The sequence below is a fragment of the Danio rerio genome, chromosome 1, assembly GCF_049306965.1.
Source record: "Danio rerio strain Tuebingen ecotype United States chromosome 1, GRCz12tu, whole genome shotgun sequence".
Classification (NCBI taxonomy): domain Eukaryota; kingdom Metazoa; phylum Chordata; class Actinopteri; order Cypriniformes; family Danionidae; genus Danio; species Danio rerio.
The window spans coordinates 40,812,501-40,834,294 of record NC_133176.1 but is presented as its reverse complement, the minus strand read 5'-3'; the positions used below and the strand labels follow the sequence as shown (position 1 = coordinate 40,834,294).

The window sequence follows — 21,794 nt, the reverse complement described above, 5'->3', positions numbered from 1 at the left end:
AATTCTCAATGAGAGGTTGATCACTCGTGCAAACAGGTGATGTGATGCGTGCATGTTTAAAAACATGACCACTCCCATTTCCTGACGTGAAGATACCGTACATAGAAACGCAACTGGTATTATCAGTTCTCTTTCAAACAGACTGGACAAAAAGTGATGCTCGTGCACCCACAATCCTGTTGCTTCCATAAGCTCTGGATGTTTTCAACATATGTCTTTTTGTAAGCATCAGAGGTTGCAGTTTTTTTTTTTTTTTTACTTTTCTTTAAACAGAACAGATTATAGGCCTAACGTTACCCATGTGCATGTGATCAGCCTTCCATTATCACACATGGTATTTTTTTCACCTGCTTTCATTTGCTTAGTTATTTTTGTTAACCTTTCGATGCACAAGCTATACAATAGATATAGAAAAAATAAACTTAGATGGGTCACTTCAATTCAGTTCAATTCAATTCAGCTTTATAGCGCTTTTACAATGTAGATTGTGTCAAAGCAGCTTCACATAAATGTTCATAGTAACTGGATCAGGGTAGCTCAGTTTTTAGTGTTTAAGTTCAGTTCAGTTTAGCTCAGTTCAGTGTGGTTTAAAATCATTACTGAGAGTCCAAACACTGAAGAGCAAATTCATCAATGCGTAGCTGTGCCGATCCTGAACCATGCAAGCTCCACTTTAGACCCATGTAGTGCATCAAAGGGTTAATATGGTTTAATTATCATTTTTTAGCCTGGACAGACTAGGCTACTGTGCATAGTTTTAGCAATAATACATGGCAATAATAATTTTTTAAATGTAATTTTTTTAAGAAAGATTTTGTTGAATAAAAAGAGCATGTATACAGCTATATTTAGCATGTTTGACAGATTATTTAACATTTGTGGCTACGAAATAATTATTTATTTATTTTTGGTGTGGTCAGAGATAAATGTGGTAAATCCTTAGTGTTGAGCCCTGAAAAGTCATGTGAAAAAAAAACGAATTGCAATGCAACACCATGAAACCACAACCCATTTGCTCATGCACATTAAGCAAGTTCACACACAAAAATAAGTTAAATGATTGAGGAGGCATGTGGACATAACACAAAGACTAAATCAAGTAATTTTAGCTTGCCAAATTCAAATTTATGCATATAAAATATATTTTCCCAACAACAAAATTGTGGCTAGTAAACATGGTGATAGCTTGTAATGATGGAAAACTACTAGCCACAGAGGCTGCTGATAAAATAATAACAATAATAATAATGTCAACCCCTGTGCACAACTGATATTAAGAGGTGGAGTTGTGTCATGTCACTTATCAGTCATTCTGCAGTCCTTTGGCTGTTGCACCCAAGCATACTTCCTCTTTCTGCAGCCCTTCTCTCAAGTCAAAAAAATAAATTAATACATTTTTCCCAACAGACCCCTGATAAAAAAAGAGACTAAGGCCCAATCCCAATTCTATTTTTGTACCCCTACCCCTTCCCCTTGGCCCTTACAACCAAAGGTTAAGAGGAAGGGCTTCAAAATGTACCCCTAAGAATTGGCGCTGTGTTTACAGCGCTACAGTACCTGCACACGTCATCATATGTCCTCACGATTTCTTGCTTCATATGAGATCAGATGATGGCAACTGCTGGAGTGATTCCAGTTGTGTTCTTTTTTGTTATTTATCTTCAGGAAATAATTAAGGGCATATATTATATTATCATAATGATCTAATGTGGCAATAAGATCGTTATACTGTGCATTTAACACAGTGGTCAAACTCATCAATGTAAACACACAAAAACAGCATAACATTATAGCGGACACTGTAAAAAGCTCATTGACAGCCACTAGACTTTTCTGACAATGTTGAGTGTCAGAATGTTGTGGGACTGCTGTACAGGAGTTATGATTAGGGATTGTAGATCGCGAAATTTAGCTGTTTTTATTTTAGCATTTTTTTAAAAGCATGACGGTAAAACATGAATGCGGGTATGAATATTAAAACATGTGTTTGTTTGTTGTAAAAGTTCGTAATAATGACAACAAATACTAATTTGTGGATCTCCTTACTTCCGGGTGCAGCTGTTGCTGGGGTATTCTGGGAAATTTGTCTTACCCCTTGGTTTCAAGTGTGATCCTGAAAAATCTTCATTTGAAGGGGTGTATACCCCTTGCCTTTAGCCCTACGCCTTCAAGCTAAAGAGAGCTGTGACATCTCTACCCTTTCACGGGCACACGCAAAACGAGGGGTAGGGGTAAGGGCAGGGCTAAGGGGTAGAATTGGGATTGGGCCTAAGGTGAAAGAAAAATAAATGAATGAATGTGGGGCAAAAGGGACATAGTGTATTCCAGACTTTAACTGAAATCCTATAATTACATAACATATTTCTTAATAGTTGCATACAAAAATTGTAATCATCTGAATTTTTTTTTTTTTTTTTTTACTCTCATATGCATTAAGTGCTTATTTGTATCCTCATGTATAAGACTCTTTGAATAAAAGTTTCTGCTAAATGAATAAATGGAAATGTTTACACACAGCTGGCACCAGAATAAAACAAAAAAAAAAATACTGTTGTCGAGAATCCTCTGCTTTGGTTTTGCTGTATTCTTTTGTGTGACCTAGTTACCTTTGTTCTAACTTCCAGTGAGTCTTTATTTGTCATGATGATTCATTAATTAGCACACCTGTTTCTGTTCTCTTCATTATTGCTTGTATGTTAAAACCTCTCAATTCATTGCTTTGTGTGGTTAATTTGTGTTGGTGCTACATTTATCTTGCAATTTCTTATTTATTTCAAATTTTTTGTTTTTGTTTTTACTTGAATGTAGTAAAGACATCATGCACCAATTTATTGAAGCACGTAACAAATTTTGTGATTTACTTTAAGCGAATGTTCCCCTAAAAAGTAAATGTCCTCTTCCTTTACTCACTCACTCACTCTTAACTTTTAATTTCTTCCTTATTTTAAAGAAAAAAACTGAAAAAAATGTTCAGAGGAAAATGTTTGGAAAAAGCAACCATTGACATCTATAGGTTTTTTTTTTTTTTTTTTTTCCCAGCATTTTTCAGTATATCTTTTTTGCATTAAAAAGATGAAAAGAACTTGAAGAAAGGTTTGGAACAAGTGGATAATAAGTAAATGTTGAGAAATCTTTCATTTTTGATTGAACTAGAACATTTACATATACATATATATATATATATATATATATATATATATATATATATATATATATATATATATATATATATATATATATTTATTTCTATACAAAGTTACTTCCAAACGAAGAATACGTTCATAATAAAGAATTCAATAATCATAGAAAGTGTTGGTATTATAGAACTTTAAACTGTCTTTATTTTATCATTTTAATTATTTTCATTTTGCAGTTTACAGTAAGTGCCCACAGAACATACAATGTAAGTTCAGCTGTGTTTTTAACATTAAATAAAGTGAATATGCAATTGGGAAGGTTTAGGATGTAAAGATCATTCCATCTGCTAGAAACACTGCATGAACCTGCTCTGCAAAGTGATTTTGACCTTCTTAGTGATGGTACCACAAGGTTTCTGGAGGGGATGTAGTCCTTGTAAGAGCAAGTGAAGGTAATGAGGGTGCAGATCCCATGGCTGTTTTGTATGCAAGCATCAATGTCTTGAACTTAATGCAGGCTGCAACCAATAGCCACCGCAGAGAGATAAAGAGAGACATGATCTCTTGAGCTTATTGAAGACAAAGACCAGCCATGCTGTAGCATTTTGAAACATTTTTAGAAGATTTTAGAGGTTGTACATGTTTAAAAAAAATTAAATGTTAAATTAAACAAACACTTTGCGGCTAATCTTACAGGATGTATATTTGTGGGGTTTTCTGATGCACAATTATATAGATTGTGTTGGTCATTATGGGATTGTTTTGCCTAATCTACAGTATGTTTGTTACTTTATCGAGCTTTGAAGGGTTATTTCATGAATGATAATCTCCTGGAAATCGTGCGTCTCCTGCCCGGTCTTTAAATATGTTGCACACCTCTCTCTCCACTGCATCCCTACTAGCTCTTCAGGTACGTCTCGCGCAACTCACCGCCACCACTCTTCAAGTACGTCTCGCGCACACGCCCCCCTTCACACATACGTCGCTCACTACTCAACCCGCCCACCCCATCCCTTCCACCCCCTTGCTCTTTGAGCACCCACTAATTCGCTACCTCCCGCAAATCAACTTTGTATCCCCTGGAAATGACTTTTTCCAACTTGGGATGTCTGAACAAATAACTAAACAAAATAGATTTTTATAAAATCTGACAGAAATGCAATGGTCTCAATCCATTTAGTCCAAAAAATAAAAAATAAAATAAAATTCTAGATCTTGAACAACTCTGGACCTTTGCTTTATATGAGTTTCATTAATAGAATTAAGCTTCATTTGATTGACAGCTTTTTAAAAGCACAAATCAATTTACAGCCTGACATTATTCAAATGTGCACATGCACACAGTTCTTTTGCCTTGTTTCAAGAATGAGTTTATACGTATTTTAACATAATTTACTCATAACGTATAGGCCACTTAGAAGTTGGAACAAAGAAATAAAATAACCCTGTAACATCGTAACATCTCAGCACACTAAATAGGCCTAGGTGAATACATTTGGCCATTAAATTGGCCAACACACCAATAAAAATAAATATTTATAAACAAATTAAATAAAAGAGAAGTTCTAAATTAAGATGGGTATTTGGCAATAAGGAAATTAAGACAAAGGCTCAGCGGGATTTGTTTCCCCACTTTTCTTCACAATCCGGCCCTAAGGCGATGGTGAAGCTGATTAATAAATGAATAATGCCACAATTAGCCTATATACTCTGTCTACATTTGTAATATGAATGGACGCTGGACAATAGAGTGCAGATTCAAATGCAGGATTATTAAACAGAATGGTCAGGCAAGCAATGGTCAACACAGGGGCAAACAGACGTACACAGGGAATCCAGAGTTGTGGTTGAATAAACAGGCAGATGGTCAGTACAGGCAGGTGGCAGGCAGCAGACAACGTAAACAAACAAACAAACAAGGCGAGGGTCAAAAACACTGCAAGACAAGGCAAGGAAAATGTGTCGGAATGTTCACTATGCGCAATTCTGTAGTACGGCACTGCAAAAAGCGGCGAGATTAAATAAGAAAATTAGATGTTTTAAAAAAGCGAGTGATTGGTCCATGTTTTAAATTTCTCTCCAGAGAGGTCACCATTTGATTCTCGATTGGTCATGCAACCATATGATGCAATTTCGGAGGTCAGAGTTTAGCCCGCTTAAACTTTCAAATGCAGCGAACTGCCAAACTAGCCGCATGACCTTGCGTTTCTGGTCTGATGCATTCGAGTACGTATGAATGGAAGTCTATAGGAGAAAAGTGCAGTGTGACCACAGCTTCAGATTGTCAAAGTGAGCCGTATATATGTAAGTGTAATCAGTCCATGAGCAGCATCAGCTGTGGAAGTGTAATCAATGGATACTTGGAGCAGGTCTGTGTGTGTGTGTGTGTGTGTGTGTGTGTGTGTGTGTGTGTGTGTGTGTGTGTGTGTGTGTGTGTGTGTGTGTGTGTGTTGCATGACTGGATCTTGTTGTGCATATACCAGCAAATTTGTAGTCCTATGTGAACTGTGTGTTTGTCAGTGATCTGTAAGGATTAGATCGCTGGAGATTGTGAAATCATTATGCATTTATTATTTAATCAATATTAAGTTTTAATTTGAAAATACTATACTTAATAAGATAGGATATTGTAAAAGTGTTTGTGGAGGAACATTTTTAAATCCACTGTAGATGGCTTTAGCGCGGTCCTGCACTCACTGATGGTGCGTCTAGCAGCACTGAACACACTTTCACTGCTGCTGCTAATGTCCAGTATGCATATTACTACTGAGTTTTGGGTAGAGATGTTTGTTCATCTTCTACCTGCCAAGAACATTCATTTAATTTTCCATCACAGCAGTTTCAATGTAGCGAGAGATCTCTTTATTTTCCCGGTTAGCTTTCTATACATTTTCCCACTTCGCAAAATTAGCTATATTTTGACTTCTCTGTCATAATTTGCTTTAACTTTGCAGGGATGGGTTTTGACATTGTAGCAAATGATTTGATTACTTTCTTGTGCTAATCGAAATGCATCACATGACTGTTCATTTATTGCACAAGCCCGAGCTCGGCCCGATCTCATCTAAAATGATAAACATTAAGCCTGAACCCATCGGGCACCTTCGGGTTCGGGCAAAGATCTTCAGCTCTAGAACAAAATTCTAATACTTTGAATTTGGACAGCAATACCTAGTTTGACCACTAGGCACTACAGTACATACTACATGCACTATTACAGATTGCAAAGAACACTCATAAAAGCTATAATAATAATATTCATTTCTCTTTAATGCCACTGAGCTATTAATAGGACAAATTACCACCCTCTGAACAGGTGTAACATTGTCCACTCCAACACTCATGGGATGAAGCGGTGGTCCAGGTGAGGTGCTTAGCCTTGTTCATTACTCTTAATTACTTTGGACTTCATCCCTCAGTGGGACTCAATGACGTGATCAGGGGAACCGCTGCATTTATTTATTTTTTTCCTTCTGGAGCGTCGCTGTTTTCAACTTTATAATGAGCCCATCACAGACTCTGTGTTCAAGGGTCACAGACGTCATTTCCCTCTGCATCCCTCTAAGCTCCAAAGCTTGCTGTCCACTTTTTCCTCAGGCCCGAGGCCCTTTAAGTCTCAGCGGCTATTTGAGATTCCTCACTGTGAACCTTCTCTTTAAGTCTCATGGTGCCGAGTGCACTTGAGTCGTTTGTCTCAGTCGAGCCAATGAGACATAATCATTCACCTCCCGCTCAGGAGTTCTGCTCTTTGACTTTAAATTAGTACTGGAGAACCAGAGGAGACCAGAGAGAGCTGATTGCAAGCAGATGTTACAAGCAAAGCTGGCAAAGCTATGTGATGCAACATTTAGTTTAGTCATGGCATCAGCAGGAACATAAATCCAATGCAATCAGATGTCAATCACACAACTGGTCGACCTAGAAAAGCATAGTTAAAGGGATAGTTCACCCAAGAATGAACATGTAGTCAGTATTCACTCAGCTTCAAGTGCTTCAATGCTTTTCTTTCTTCTGTTGGATATTTTAAAGAAATCTGAAAACCAGTAAACATTGACATTCATAGTAAGACAGACAAAAGTGATGGAAGTCAATTGTTGCAGGTTTTCAACTTTGTGTTCAACAAAATGCATACATGTTTGTAACAGGTAAAGGATGAGTAAATTATGACTGAATTCTTATTTTGGGTGAACTATCCCTTTAAATGGACTTTTCATCTTAACTTGTACAGTAAATGTGCTGTTAGTTTACTAACCCTAGGCCATCTATAGTACTTTTTTCTTCAATAGAATTTTAAAGGGTTATTAATCATTTTAATAATTACCCTGAGACCTTCATTAATCTTCGGAACGCAAATTAAATATTTTAGATGAAATCCAATAGCTCTCTGACCCTCGATTTTCAGCAATAGTCCCCGGAGCCCAGTTTTTCCAAAAAAAATTATCTGCATCAAATTGGTCTAGATTTGGAAATCCCGTGTTTTTCTGTCCAGGATTAACTAATCTATATTACTTTCATGACTGATTTTTAAAGGAACATTGTGTTGGATCAATGTGATCCAAATACCGAATTTCAAGATTACCAAATCCTGTTTACCAGAGCCTAAAATGGAACCAACAATGTAGCCGTCTGGCTTTGCGAAGAAATATGGCAAAATACCATTGGCTACAAACCCATTTAAATAAGGCCATTGTTTGTTATAATGGTAAGAAACTGAAACCCTGTAATCAACAAACATTTTGTAGTTTGTTCTAATACAATACTGCTTTGCTATTGTTTTGTTGTTGTTGTTGTTGTTTACCATATCTCATTAGATGTGACATGCTTCATATAGGCTTCAAATATGAAGGAATTCATATATCATCAGTAACCATATCAGTAATTAAGTCTGTGATCATTCACTTAAAAATGGTTATGACCCTGGTCTAGGGTCAAGGAAGTAACATAAAAGAACACTCGGTCTTCTCTCCACCAATCAGCTGGTGTGGTGTGCGGTCTGGCGCAATATGGCCGCCGACACGTCACCCAGGTGGGAGGGAGTAGCGAATAGTGTTAACGTGGATTTTCAATTGACTGGCAGTCAAATCCAAATCCACGTAAACACTATTCATTACTCCCTCCCACTTTCTCCGAGCACAGAACAGTTTGATCGCTGCCGTAAGCATGACTTATTTAAAATAGCAGAATTCTTTAAAATTGTGGTGCCGCATAAAGCTTAAAAAAAATAATAAATGAAAGATGTGCTTATAAAGAATTGATTTAATAGCAAATACTGCCTGACCCGTCGGAGGCAGGTGGTGTAGAGATGGAAGCTACCATGCCACTGAAGGTTGACAAAATACCCATACCTGTAAACGCAACATAAAAAAACTTTTTTAAAATTGTATTTGGTGCAAAAAAAATCACAACTAAATCCACTCTTCTGATGGGATCAGGATAATCCTGTTTTTCTGGGGGTTTTTTTGGATAAAAAAAGATCCCATTCTGAGGACAGGCTTGATCAAAATCCAATATTTGATCCAATCCGTGATCCAAAATCCCACTGGATTACTTTTGAAAAACTGGGCCCATATGGTCAAAGTTCAGGAAACTTTGTTAAAACATTTCATGTGCCTTCAGTGACCCCAATGTAATCATACAAGGCTTCAAGAAAGCTTTTGTGCACCAATACAACTTAAAAAACAAATTTGTTTGCCAGTGCTTTCTGTATCAGGTCAGAGTGCGCATTTACTAGTGTGACTTTAATCTTACTGAATCTTACTGAGAATAAAAAAAAAATGTAAACCAATGCCTGCCAGCAGTGTGAGAGACAAAATTACACAGGTCAAAAAAATGTAAAATCAGTAGTTCATGATGATGCTTCAAAGTCTAAAGTGAAGCCATTGATCTGTGCAAGAAACTGATTTTCTTTTTACATCATTTCGCTTAATCCACATCCTTTACAAATGACCGTGCATGTGTTTAAGACAGCCTGGAGTACAGGAGTGAATGAATAAACAAATGAACAAAATTTTGTTCCATTTCACTAATTTATTAAACCTTACTTCTATTGAAATATATTTTTATCAATTTAGAGTAGTTTAAAACATGTTGTGTTTATTCTATAATACTGACTAGTAGACTGGCCATTACATATTATACTTTATATATAATTATAAATATTCTACCAGACATCATAATAATGGTACGGAACATAATTGGTTTTTAAGGTACGAGGAAAAAAAAAACTGCTGAAAGCTTAATAACTGACTCTTAAGTCTGATCGCAACTGGCAATTTGCACTTTAGGTGGCAATTTACTGTAGTAGCAAATGTATGTTGAAACACAGCAATAATATGCTATTTTTAATGGGTGGTGTTTTTTTTTTTTTTTTGTGCTATTGATGTAAGGTGAGTAGTTCTCAGCTCTGCAGAACTTCTCAACCACATGCATTGATATATGATCATTCAACAAAAATTCTACTTTTACAATGAAAGGTAATGAAATAAACATATAAATAAATATAAAAAAAACATGATGGGAGCTGGCTGTATTATGCAGCCTCTTAAAGATAAACTATACATTTTGTCATGTGTCAGTCAACTATACATGTTTGACCGTGTTTTAAGATAATCTCAATTTGAGTCTTTGCTTAATAGTGTATGCATCATATTTGTATCGAAGCATAAGCTTAAGTTATGTTTGAGTGTACATGACACATCATAATTATTGTAATGTTGATATGCCTACACAAACATTGTTGTGAAATTTGCTGCTTAAAGCTGGGCGATATTCTACCAGTATAAGCAACGATTAGCCTCTTTACCCATGTGTATCACTCCACCCTCAGTGTCAAACAGAGGGCTAAACTAACTATAGTCTGTTTGTGCTGTTGTTGTTTAATAAATGAGTGCGTGCGACGAACAACCAAATCTAAGTCAAAAAATAAATGAAAAAATGAGATAACATGTGACATTACTTGTATGTGTGAACTTTGTATAGAAAAACAGTTCCTGTGACTGCTGTCATGTCTACTTTGGACATTAAAAGGTAAATCTTCGGCAAAAAGGAAGAACCCACATAAATAAATGGAAGGACAGAGTAAGGAAAGCTTTGAGGGATGCTGGGAAACCATATTTGAATTAAAGAGGAGAACAAAAACTAGGAAAAAAAATCCACCAACAGAGATGAGTGGAAGAACTGAATATGTGATGTGATCTCTCTCTCTCTAAATGCGCTGAAGAGTGCTAAAACAACACAGTTAACCCATCAAAATAAACCACATTCAATATATAATGAAGCTGTATCAATGAAAATTTCCGGGCAGTTTTGTGTAACCTACGGCAAGCAGAGTTTATTTATGTATTTATTTAAATTGAGAGCGGAGCACAAAAGAGGAGGGCGGAACTGGAAAGAAATGCTTAATATTAACCTGACGTTTCTGTTATTGCATTAAAGCTAAGATAAAGGAATCAAATCTTTAATGGTTTAAACTGATGAATTGGAGTTTTACTGTTTCCACACCAACTGGACATATACCGTTCTTATACATTATTAGAAATATAAATCACAATAACTTTACAATTTTTATATTGACACTGAATTGAGAAGAGTTTGTTGTCTATCTTTAAGTAAAATAAATATATAATATAATGTTTACAATCCAAATGAAAAAAAAAATCTTATTACTCAAAATGTGAAAATATGGACTTATATGGTTCTTCGTCTCTAGGCCTCAAATGGCACTTGATATAACTTGTAGTAGTATTTAATATTTATTTTGAATAGTATGTCTGTAGTGATCGGCAATTGACATTTTGTTGTTTCAGCCTCATATTGCAACAGGGACCATATAATAAGTTGTATAATAATCAGATCTTCTAAAGGCTTTAAGCATTTGAGACATTTTTAATGGACATTTTTAACTACTGTTATACATGTATAATAGCAAAAATTTCCTTGATTATTAAGCTGGAATGAGAGTACAGTCTCTAGCCATATCAACATACAAAATCTAGAAAATAGCAAACTTGTCTTTTATTGTTGGTCTTAAGGTACTTTCACACCTGTAGATCAATTGTTGTGTTCCGAAACAGGGAATTCAACTTTAACTATGTAGCTTTTTCTTTGTGGTGCAGTTCGCTTTTAAATGGCAAAGTTTTTAAACGGACCAAAATAGTTAAAACAAGTTACTTGCAAGTAAACTCCTCTCACATTGGATGGTAAAGCATTTTGTGGCATTCTGCTAAGCTGTCATACATCATTATTTTAATTTATGACAATGGGATGATAAATAATGAGACCTTATAAGCGAAAAGGTTCACTTTCATTTTGAATAGTGACACCCATAGACATAGTCATCATCAAATATAAATCAGAGTAGAGAATTTATTATGCATAGCCTTATTTCAATTGTCAAAGGTTGTAAAATTGATATTGATTATATTTCATAAATTGAGTTAACCAAAAAGTTTATAACATTCTATATATTTTTAATGGTTCAGTTAAACAGCATGCTTTCGCTTTTGTATTCAACATAAAGTGCATTTTTACCGGTAAAAATTATATTTCGCGCTACTCAACATTCTCTCTTCTTGTAGCCACACATATTCTTATTATATTCTTATTATAGTTTGTAAGTTCATTGGATTGTAATGCTTTCTCACTGCAAACAAATCGCTCCAGAGTCCGCTTCAACCGAGCCAGAACTACTTTACTTAGCATGGATCAGAGCGCAATTGCTGGATTCATATTTGCTAAAAGTAACCACACTAAGTGGGCAAACGATCAGGTTCTGAAACAAACGACTAGGTGTGAAAGCACCCTTAGTAGCCTATATAATGTAACAATCAGACATACTACAAAACAGATCACTTATAGAACAGTCAACTCTTTTTTTTTTTTTAATGTTTCAAGCAAGATGCTGATGCTCTAAACTGATTCACTGATTTATGCTAAGCTAAATGTGCAACTGAAAGACCCAGAGATTGGTATTCAGAAATGTTAACTGTTTAATTCTAGCTGACCTGTAAAATAAGCATATTAAAAGAGGAGCTTTACGTTGCTGTAAGTTACCAAATAACTAAACTCAACATTTAAGGTGAGTTGAGTTATATGCAAATCTTCTAATATGATTCAATGATTTATGCTAAGCTAAGCTAAATGTGCTCCCAACAAACCCAAAGATTGGTTAAATGGATACAAAAATGTTTAAACTGTTTAATTCTAGGGGACCTGTAAAATAATCCTATTAAAAAAAGAGAAGCTATCCGTTGCTTTAAGTTACCAAATAACTAATCTCAACATTTAAGCTGTTGAAAATACTAAGAATTACAAGAGAAGCCATTCCAATTATAGCATTACAGTAAGCTGAAGTTCCCTGGAGTGGTCTATGAGGGTGAACTGAAGTCTTGTGTCCCTGACGTTATCTGGCCTTCCTCCGGCCTCCCAGGAGGATAAATCAGAGACCTGCGGGCCTGTAAATCAACAGGACAGGGCTCTGCAAAGGTCAGGCCACATGTAATTACAGCTAATTTAACTGTGCCAGGGAGATGGAGCTGAAATTTACCACTACTCATTAAAGCCGAGGAGACGGCGCTAATTGGACATCAACCCTCCTGTAACTCACTGCCCTGTTAACTGTCATGCTGAATCGCCTTCATAAGTCACGATCAATGTAGAACATCAGCAAGTGCTTTCGAAGGAGGCACAGCCACGTGCACAGCATAACCGTAAGAGGAAACACCAGCTTTACCCCTCTACTAGTCACATTATGAACACAATGTTAAATGAACTGAAATCGAATTTCTAAAAGATTGGCTGCAGTAAACATTTTATTTGGTGGGATATTATTCTTGTTTATTTGTTTGTCTTTGTTTGAATATTTATTAATATTTTTATGATATTACATTCCAAGACACTTTAAGAAACTTCTCAAAATCTACTTAAAAAGCTTTTTGCAAGGGTACATATATGGCAAAAATAGTTTTTAATTTAAAGGATGGTCACAACAAATGTTGACAATTTTTGCTCATAGTGATAAAGAAAATATATTTATTACATACATTATTTTATATCACATGCATTTATTACATTTTTTTTTGGCAGCATCGTCATTCTGTACAGGTGTCTAAAACTTTATGCAGTACTGTATCTTTGCAGATAGCTGTCTTGAAGTCTTGGAGATGTGTCTGTCTCATTTAATTATTTATTTTTTGTCTGTTCTCCTGTTTTCTGATGAAGTGGATGATGGTGAGATTAGATCTCTGTGTGACTGCTCTCGGACTCTGTGCAAACAAAAAAATATAAAATATTAAAGGCAAAATGAACGTTAGGAAACGTAAACTGATATCCCCTACACAGACAAAAAAATATATTTTTAAAAACTGTCAAAAGCAGATAATGCACAGTGAATGTATGTTTTTTAATTTATTTATTTTTTTGGTCCCACTTTATATTAAGTGTCGCTTATACCTGTGAACTTACATGGTAACTAGATGTGTAAGTAGTATGTAACTACAGTGTTTGTACACACTGGTACATAGTAATTACTTGTGTAATATTGGTGTAACTACACACATGTAACAGCCCACTGAATAGTATGTGTAAGTACAAATGTGTAACAGGACATTGGTAACAACACTAAGAAAGTACACATCTGTAACAAGAATTATGTAAGTGCAATGTGTAACAACAGTATGTACTTGCAGGTGTTTTCTCACTTCCACAACTGTTTGCATACCATGTACTTGTGAACATTGTATGACAGAAATAAAGCTTCATTAGAAGGTCTCACCTTGTGATACCAGTGTAATTACAGGGTAAATCCACATAAACTGTCCACTCAATATAAAGTGTAAAATAGTCAAAAATTACTCTTTAACTTGTAAAATATCCTCTGTGCAACACTTTATTAACAGTGTACTTACATGATAACTCCACAGGAACTGTCCACTCAATATAAAGTGTAAAATAGTCACAAATTACTCTTTAACTTGTAAAATATCCTCTGTGCAACACTTTATTAACAGTGTACTTACATGGTAACTCCACAGGAACTGTCCACTCAATATAAAGTGTAAAATAGTCACAAATTACTCTTTAACTTGTAAAATATCCTATATGCAACACTTTATTACCAGTGTACTTACATGGTAACCCCAAAGAAACTGTCCACTCATTATAAAGTGTAAAATAGTCACAAATTACTCTTTAACTTGTAAAATATCCTCTGTGCAACACTTTATTAACAGTGTACTTACATGGTAACTCCACAGGAACTGTCCACTCAATATAAAGTGTAAAATAGTCACAAAATACTCTGTAACTTGTAAAATATCCTATATGCAACACTTTATTAACAGTGTACTTACATGGTAACCCCACAGGAACTGTCCACTCAATATAAAGTGTAAATTTGTCACAAATTACTATGTAATATATAAAACATAATCCTCCATGCAACTGCTTAACAACAGTGTACCTACATAGAAACTCCTCAGAAACCGTCCACCCAATGTGTACATACTGTATGTAAATAAATTGTAACTTTTTTTTAAAGTGTACTAGCAAAATGGTCACAAACTGTGTAATATAAATCCAAATCGAACACATTAACAATGTACTGACATGGTAACTTCTCATGAACTGTCCTTTCATGTCCTCATATAACTGTAGCAAAGGAAAATGCATGGTGAATCAAAAGGAATAGTATATTTAATATGTAGTGTAACTTTATTGCATTGCAGTTTCAATGTTCTAGAAAAGTAACAGAATATTGTAATTTACACTGTGACTGTAAAGTCAGATTGTTCAACAGAGTGCCAGCAATCACAAAAGAAAAATTTAAAAGAGCAATAAAGAAAACAATCAGTGCTGTAAATAATATCCCAGGATCTATTAAATCAAAACTGTCACATTCGTATTTGATTTTTACTCTGCAACATAGTATTTTACACAAATATTTTTTTTGAGTAAACTATGAATGTATTAAAACAAGTTAATTGTTTGTATTATCAGGAAATTTTAGAATCTGAAGAAATGTCACAATATAAACAGCAAATAAAAGAGAAAAAAATGGCATATATATTTTCAATCAACCCGGTATGCTTTTCTAATGTCATGGATAAGCTGTGCTAAGGCACCTTTACTATTTCGCCTTCCCAGCCAGTAGTGCCACTGAATGAATTTCAAATGTTCTCTCAATAGTTTTGTAGTCTTGTTACCCCTTAATCTTGATACCTGTGCCTTGATGGCAAGCCAAGCCCTTTCAATATGTTGTGTGTGACAGCCAGTTTGGGGATCAACAAAATTTTCACTGTGATTAACAGTTAGGTGTCTGTATCGTAAAGGTTGTAATGCATTCAGATATGCCCTCCAATTGTCACTGTAAACAGTTGACCCCCTTCTGATGTGCCTTGTGATGATGGGCACCAGTGTGGTCCTGGAACGGTCCTTTACCATCTTTAAGACTGGTAGGCGGCGATCTCCTTTAACCTCCATCATCCCAAAAACCCATCCTTTTCTTCTCTGCCAAGTAGTACAAAAGCGGCCACGATTAAACTGAAAAGTAATGAACACAAGAAACAACGGAAATTGTAAGAGCAGTAAAATCTCCCAATGACTGACCATAGTTATTTTTCACCATGCATCTATCTCAATTAACTTAAAAAGCAGTTTAATAATCATCTGAATAATCTTTAAACCAATTGGTCTATACCTAGTTCTTTAGTCTGAGGACAGAACGGCACACTGCTGCTGCTAGATGGCCACTAACTTGTGTGATGCCATTGTGTCTTCATCAATGCATAAAATAGAATTTAAAAAATGCAAGTGTCTGCATTTATTTAGTACACCTTTAATTTCAACCTGATAAATAAATTACTAGTCAGTCCAAAATTTGTTTAAATTTCAAAATGAAATTGTTTAAATTTCTTAAAATATTATGTATAATGTGTAACTCTTGAGTTAGGTATAATAATATAACGTTTTGAAATTAATATTTAGGTATACATTTCAGGTTATTGTCTATTAAATATTAAATAAAGACTGTAAGAACAGATGATTTGCAGAGGGTAATAAAACATGGTGCACACTCAAAAGTGAAAACATAAAATTCACATGAACACATTCAAATCTTTGTCATTGTTTTTCACATTGACATCAGCTTCCTCATATGAGTAGATTGAAGGACTACACAAATATCATTATAGACATTACTTCCCGGAGACACAGGAAAATAGTATAATCTGTAATTATTGGGTACAATCACATGATGTCCTGAATGAAGAAATTTACATTAAAACCGAAAGGGTCACCCCACTGACGTCAGAACATACAGGAATTTGCATTTATACATAAAAATCATATCCCTGCTTTTGATTACATGTGCTATTTTGATGTGATTTTAACTCTGGAAGTATTACTGAATGCAGGTTAATGAACTTTAGTATTTCAACATAGTAAAAATTACTAAGTATACAGTATAAACCTTTTCACATCAAACATACCTTTCTCTTGTGAGCAAACTTGGACTCATCTATGGCCACAAACTTCTGTCTTGACTTTCCACCAACTCTAAGGCCTGTTCTTCTTTTCAAATTACTCAATGCCTTGATGCAAACCTGTAAAAAATAGCCATAGGAAATTTGTACTAATGAACCTAATTGAATTGAATTGGTTGAGTAAGGTGCTGTTAAATGTAAGAGTGAAAAAGCCTGCATTGTATATGTGTGCATATGTTATTATTAAGTTACCTTTCTGAGCAATTTGTTCATTCTGGACAATGTTGTTGAAGTTTTGGCAACACCATCATCCATCAAGTCAATTTGTCTTAAATGTAGACCCTGTGAAAATCTTATAAGAAAATAGTTTTGGTTAATTTTATATATATATATATATATATATATATATATATATATATATATATATATATATATATATATATATATATATATATATATATATATATTTATATAAATATATAAATATATATATATATATATATATATATATATTTACAATGCTAGCTTTTCAGATAAAATGTATTTTAGCACAGATATAACACAGATTCTTCACCTATACAATCTCTATTCATAAACAATAAGGAGTGTGTTGTTGAAGTGGCTGGGCAAATAGTATTAAACTATATTTCTTGATAATCTTACATTTATATTACACATGAAAATGACCTAACGAGGCTAGCGATCGACCGCAATGACATTAAGTTTATAATTATTAGATTACCTATATATGTATTCCATCCACTTTACCAAAGGTATTCTGGAGTTATGAAACAGTGATCCTTTGCGAATGGAGAGTGTAATTCTGCGATGCTTGTTTCTTCGGCATGTCCTAAAATAAAAGTGAAAAAATTATGATAATCTATAACACAGTATTCAGGGAAACTTACTTATTTTATTATGTTAAAATTAGCAATCAAAACAGCGAGTTAAACAAGCTTTGTGCTTGACGTTACTTACCATATGTAACCATCACGTCCACTGTGGGCTTTAATACTCATCTTTTTTCCACACTGGCGACAATGAGGTGCTTTACAAAGCAAGCCTTTTCTCTGTAGCCATTTGATCACTAATTTTCTATGTTTTCCACCGCTGCAAAGCCGTATAATCTTGTTTAATTTCCCTGTAAGCATAGCGCTATAACAGATACAGCTAATGTATAACTGAAAGCCGCTTGCCTTGCTTTCCTATTTGAAAATTTGGCGCCTTGTCGATAACTGGCTGTTTACAACGAAACGTCACAGTTGTCACGTCACGTTACGTAAGTTTTGATTGGACTACTGAATGAACCGCCAACTTCCCTATCAGAGCAGACGGTTATCTCTCTCATGATGCGACTTTTTGCAAATTGTTAGCCCTAACTCTTTAGCGAATTTTTCTTCAGTATGCCACGAAAAAAGACGATTTCTTTGAAGAGGAACTGCCCCCAACGCAGCGAAGCTGAAGCTGACCTCTTGAGTGAAGGTAATTTAATCTACAGTTCGATGATTTGTAATGATTTAACGTTAATATTAGTAGTCTCATGCATTAACTCATCTACACTGACTAACAAAGGTTAGATATAAGTTCACTTTTATGTGCAATATGCTTAACCGTAAGCAAGCCTTTACTAAATAAAAAAATTAATGTTACTATACTTAAACTACTTTAAATTATAGTTTATTGTACACACTTTTTATACACTAATAACTAACCATGCTATTTGTAAAACCATATACAAATAGTGCTGAATATGCAAAAAAAAAAAAAACACATTTGCTGATTGTATTTTTAATGGTGAAATCAGTGATCAGCACATTTGACCACTAGTCTATTTAAATTTAATTTTAACCCTTATAAATGCAACAAGAAAATTAATGTAGGATTGAATAATTTTATCATATTAGGACACAATGCACATTTAAATTTGTTTACAAATACACATGTATGTTTTTATTTGTTTATTTAAGCCACATCAAGCTTTTTCTATATTGGTCCTACAGGAAAAAATAAAAGTGGGTAAAATGTTTGAGAAAAAAATTGATAACCAACTGATCATACTCTTGGCGAAGTTAAACCATTTTACATGAAATGTTTTAGAAGTTGTTGCTCCAGTAATGTTGCGGTAGTTTGACAGACAAGAGCAGCAACCATTTTCTTTTTTTGTTTTTACAGAACCGCCTGAATCATCCCAAAAAATTCATAAAGTACACCATGATAAAGACGATGACAATGACCTTTCTGTTGTTGCGGTGGAAACCATAACTCCAGAACCAGGTGAGTTTGTATTTACTTAGAAAGAAATTACTTTGAATGTGCAATCATGGTATAAGATAGACCAAGCCAACGTATTTGAAAATGAACCACATCTACCACAACTGTTTGCTGAAATGTTTTAGCTTTAACAATAAAAAAAACAAAAAAAAAAAAAACAGCCAATACCAGTCTTGTTCTATTGTACTTTTATGGAAATATAAATACTTGATCTTGCACTAATGCCACTTTTATATACTCCATATTACACAAGGTAAATTTTTAGTTATTTAGCAGGCACTTGTATGTACCATTATGTACCAGATGTATGTACCAGATGTATGTACCATAACTGTATTTTGCTACATTGTTTGTTTTTAAAGGACAAGGTGATGGGTCTTCCTCAATGGTGGAAAAAGACAAGCTGATGCTCATGGCCCAGACAATACAAACACTTAAACAGGAACGAGATTTTCTCCGCCAAACTGTCCTAAAATTGTCAAGTAAGAAACCTGTTTTGTTGTATTAACGTGTTTGATTTGAAATTAATATTTACTGAGCAAGTAGATTTTTTTTTTACTTTTTAAACTTTCACATCAATCCTGAACTGAGTAGTATTAATAGATTACATTTTTAAGGCTGGCCACATACTACAGTTGCTGATTTTAAGTTTGATTTGAACCCCTGAATGGGGTTTGACCTATTATTAACTGCTTCTGATCAAGACGGAAGATCCTTTAACAAAAAAAAAAAAAACAAAAACACATTTTATTCTAAACCTCGCGCTTTGTTAAAATTTGGGAGCCACAAACATGTTATAAAAACTAGACAAATTTATTAACCATATTCTTTTTGGACTTAATTTCTAGCTGTAAGACTGTAAGAAACAGTATGTCTGTTTTATTCCATGATTTTAAAATTGGTTAAGATTTGTATAAAGTCTCATCTGTGGCTAGCCTAAGCCTGCTAGCCTTTTTATGTAACTAAATCTGTTTTTTTTCCATAGACAGAGGGGCAAAAAAAGTAAAGAAAGTCTTGGACACAAGCACTGAATGCAGCACCAGTAACACTGATGAGGAGTCCATGACTTCTTCCTCCTCTTCAGATTCACCTGATAGTGATATTCCTCGGAAGAAGAGAAAGAGTCATAAGAAGACAAAGAGGGCCAGCAGGTCAAAATCTACCAAGCACAGCACACGTGGTAAGCATATATCCTGTTTTTGAATGCCATTTTTCTGTTGATGTGTACTTAGTCAATAGAACCCCACATGGAAAGAACCTATATAAACATATATGTTTTAAGATAGATAGATAAAACCTATATAAACATATAAGTTTTGATATAGGTTTTTAATATATATGAAATAAAAAATTGGCCATTTCCTATATTATATGTACATATATGTACATATATGCACATTCATATATGTACACATACTGTATGTATGCATATATGTAGACATATACTGTATGTACACATATATGTGCTTATATGTATGTTTATATGTACATATATATGTTTACCTATATGTTTACCTACATATTAGTTAAATTATTAAAACCTATAGCTGCTAGACAAGGTAAATATAATAAATTGCATTTTTTATTTACTTAAAAACAATCAAATAGTACAATAAAAAAATAAGACAAAAAAACTGAACAGAAAAAATATTTTAAAACACAAAAGCTTTTGTTATTCTTTCTTTTTCACTATCTTAATACAAGAAAGAATTGGCCTTGTAAATGTTTCAGGAAAACATGTAGACATCATAGCTTTTCATCTCCTCACTTATTTGCCATAGTTAAATTCCATAACATGCCAATTACATGTGAATAAAATTTCAAGTGTTGGCACATAATTTTTTTGCATTTTGTTTTTTATTAGTATATCTTGTATGTACATGTAAGGCTTATATGTGGATATAAAGAAGCATTACAGGAGACCTATATGGCATGTATATGCACATATATGCACCTCAGTTTTGCCTATATATGGCATATACATACACATATTTATTATCATATATTAGGTATGGGCCTGTATAAGATTCTTACTGTATGATAACATTGGATAAAAATATCACGGTATCACAGTATTGTAATTACTGCTCAAAAATATTTTCTTTTTAAATGTCTGTGTAAAAAACAACAGTACATTTTGTTTTGAACACAGTATATTTTATTTTGTGAAACATTTAAAATATGTTGGAGCAGTAAATGTGTCGGGCTAAATGAATTAATGAATTTTGCTTCATTTTGTCTTTATTTGTTTCAAAACATGTTTTTTACAATTTAAAATGGAATATGTTCTGCTAGAGATACTGTTGTCCCCCCTTGAAAACTGTTGTACAGTTTTAAAACCTTGACTTTTCCAAACCGCGGCATACCTTGAAAATGGTTATCGTCCCATGCCTATCATATATGTGCATATACTGTATACTGCTTATAGGTTTCATGTTTGTGCATACATCCTCATATATGTTCGTTCCATGTGGGACATCCCTGGAAAAACTAATTCACAATAGGTCATGCCAGGTTTGTGTGGTTTGTGCATTTAAGTATTTGACACACATTGTTTTTTTGTTTTTTTTTTGTTTGCTTGTTTTTTTTAATTTCTTCTTAAGCTTTTATCTTTCTACAGCAACAACCCCTGATGACGTACTAAGGCGGTACAACAAAGTTTTCAATGCCTATAAAAAAGAAGGGAGCATTAGTAAAGCATGTGCCAAAGTTGGGGTTGACCGTAATACTCTCGCATTAACAGCTGTTGTGGCTGAAATTCAGCTTGTTGATGCTGAGTTTTACAGAAGCATCCCTAAATTCAGAACCAAGGAGGAGAAACTTTTTGAGTTTGCCAAGAGGTGCCTGCAGTCGCTGACAACAGACTTAAAATCTGTCATTGAAAACGCCAAACAAGAGCGCAAACTTC

The 21,794-nt window shown here is 34.3% G+C and overlaps 3 protein-coding genes across 8 annotated transcripts in view; 1 reads left to right on the top strand and 2 right to left on the bottom strand.

Moving 5' to 3' along the window:
* galntl6 (polypeptide N-acetylgalactosaminyltransferase like 6) overlaps positions 1–21,794 on the bottom strand; it is a 727,623-nt gene that overhangs the window by 414,331 nt on the left and 291,498 nt on the right. The gene's annotated exons all lie outside the window — the stretch shown is intronic.
* si:dkeyp-13d11.2 lies at positions 14,451–17,826 on the bottom strand. The gene is made up of 5 exons (XM_003197684.7): positions 17,594–17,826; positions 17,358–17,465; positions 16,868–16,967; positions 16,622–16,735; positions 14,451–15,674 (listed from the first exon to the last, which is right to left on the bottom strand). The coding sequence occupies exons 1-5, from the start codon at positions 17,764–17,766 to the stop codon at positions 15,204–15,206; spliced, it is 966 nt and encodes a 321-aa protein (XP_003197732.1). The 5' UTR covers positions 17,767–17,826; the 3' UTR covers positions 14,451–15,203.
* si:dkeyp-13d11.1 overlaps positions 17,940–21,794 on the top strand; it is a 4,016-nt gene continuing 161 nt past the window's right edge. Inside the window, exons 1-5 of one of the 2 annotated variants that reach the window (XM_005159994.6) lie at positions 17,940–18,097; positions 18,788–18,889; positions 19,249–19,368; positions 19,872–20,066; positions 21,507–21,794. The exon at positions 21,507–21,794 is cut by the window's right edge and continues 161 nt beyond it. In XM_005159994.6, the coding sequence (XP_005160051.1) occupies positions 18,019–18,097; positions 18,788–18,889; positions 19,249–19,368; positions 19,872–20,066; positions 21,507–21,794 (784 nt within the window). In that variant the 5' untranslated portion in view covers positions 17,940–18,018. Of the gene's footprint in view, positions 18,098–18,787; positions 18,890–19,248; positions 19,369–19,871; positions 20,067–21,489 lie in introns of both variants that reach the window. The other variant, XM_017356255.4, reaches the window with a different exon arrangement.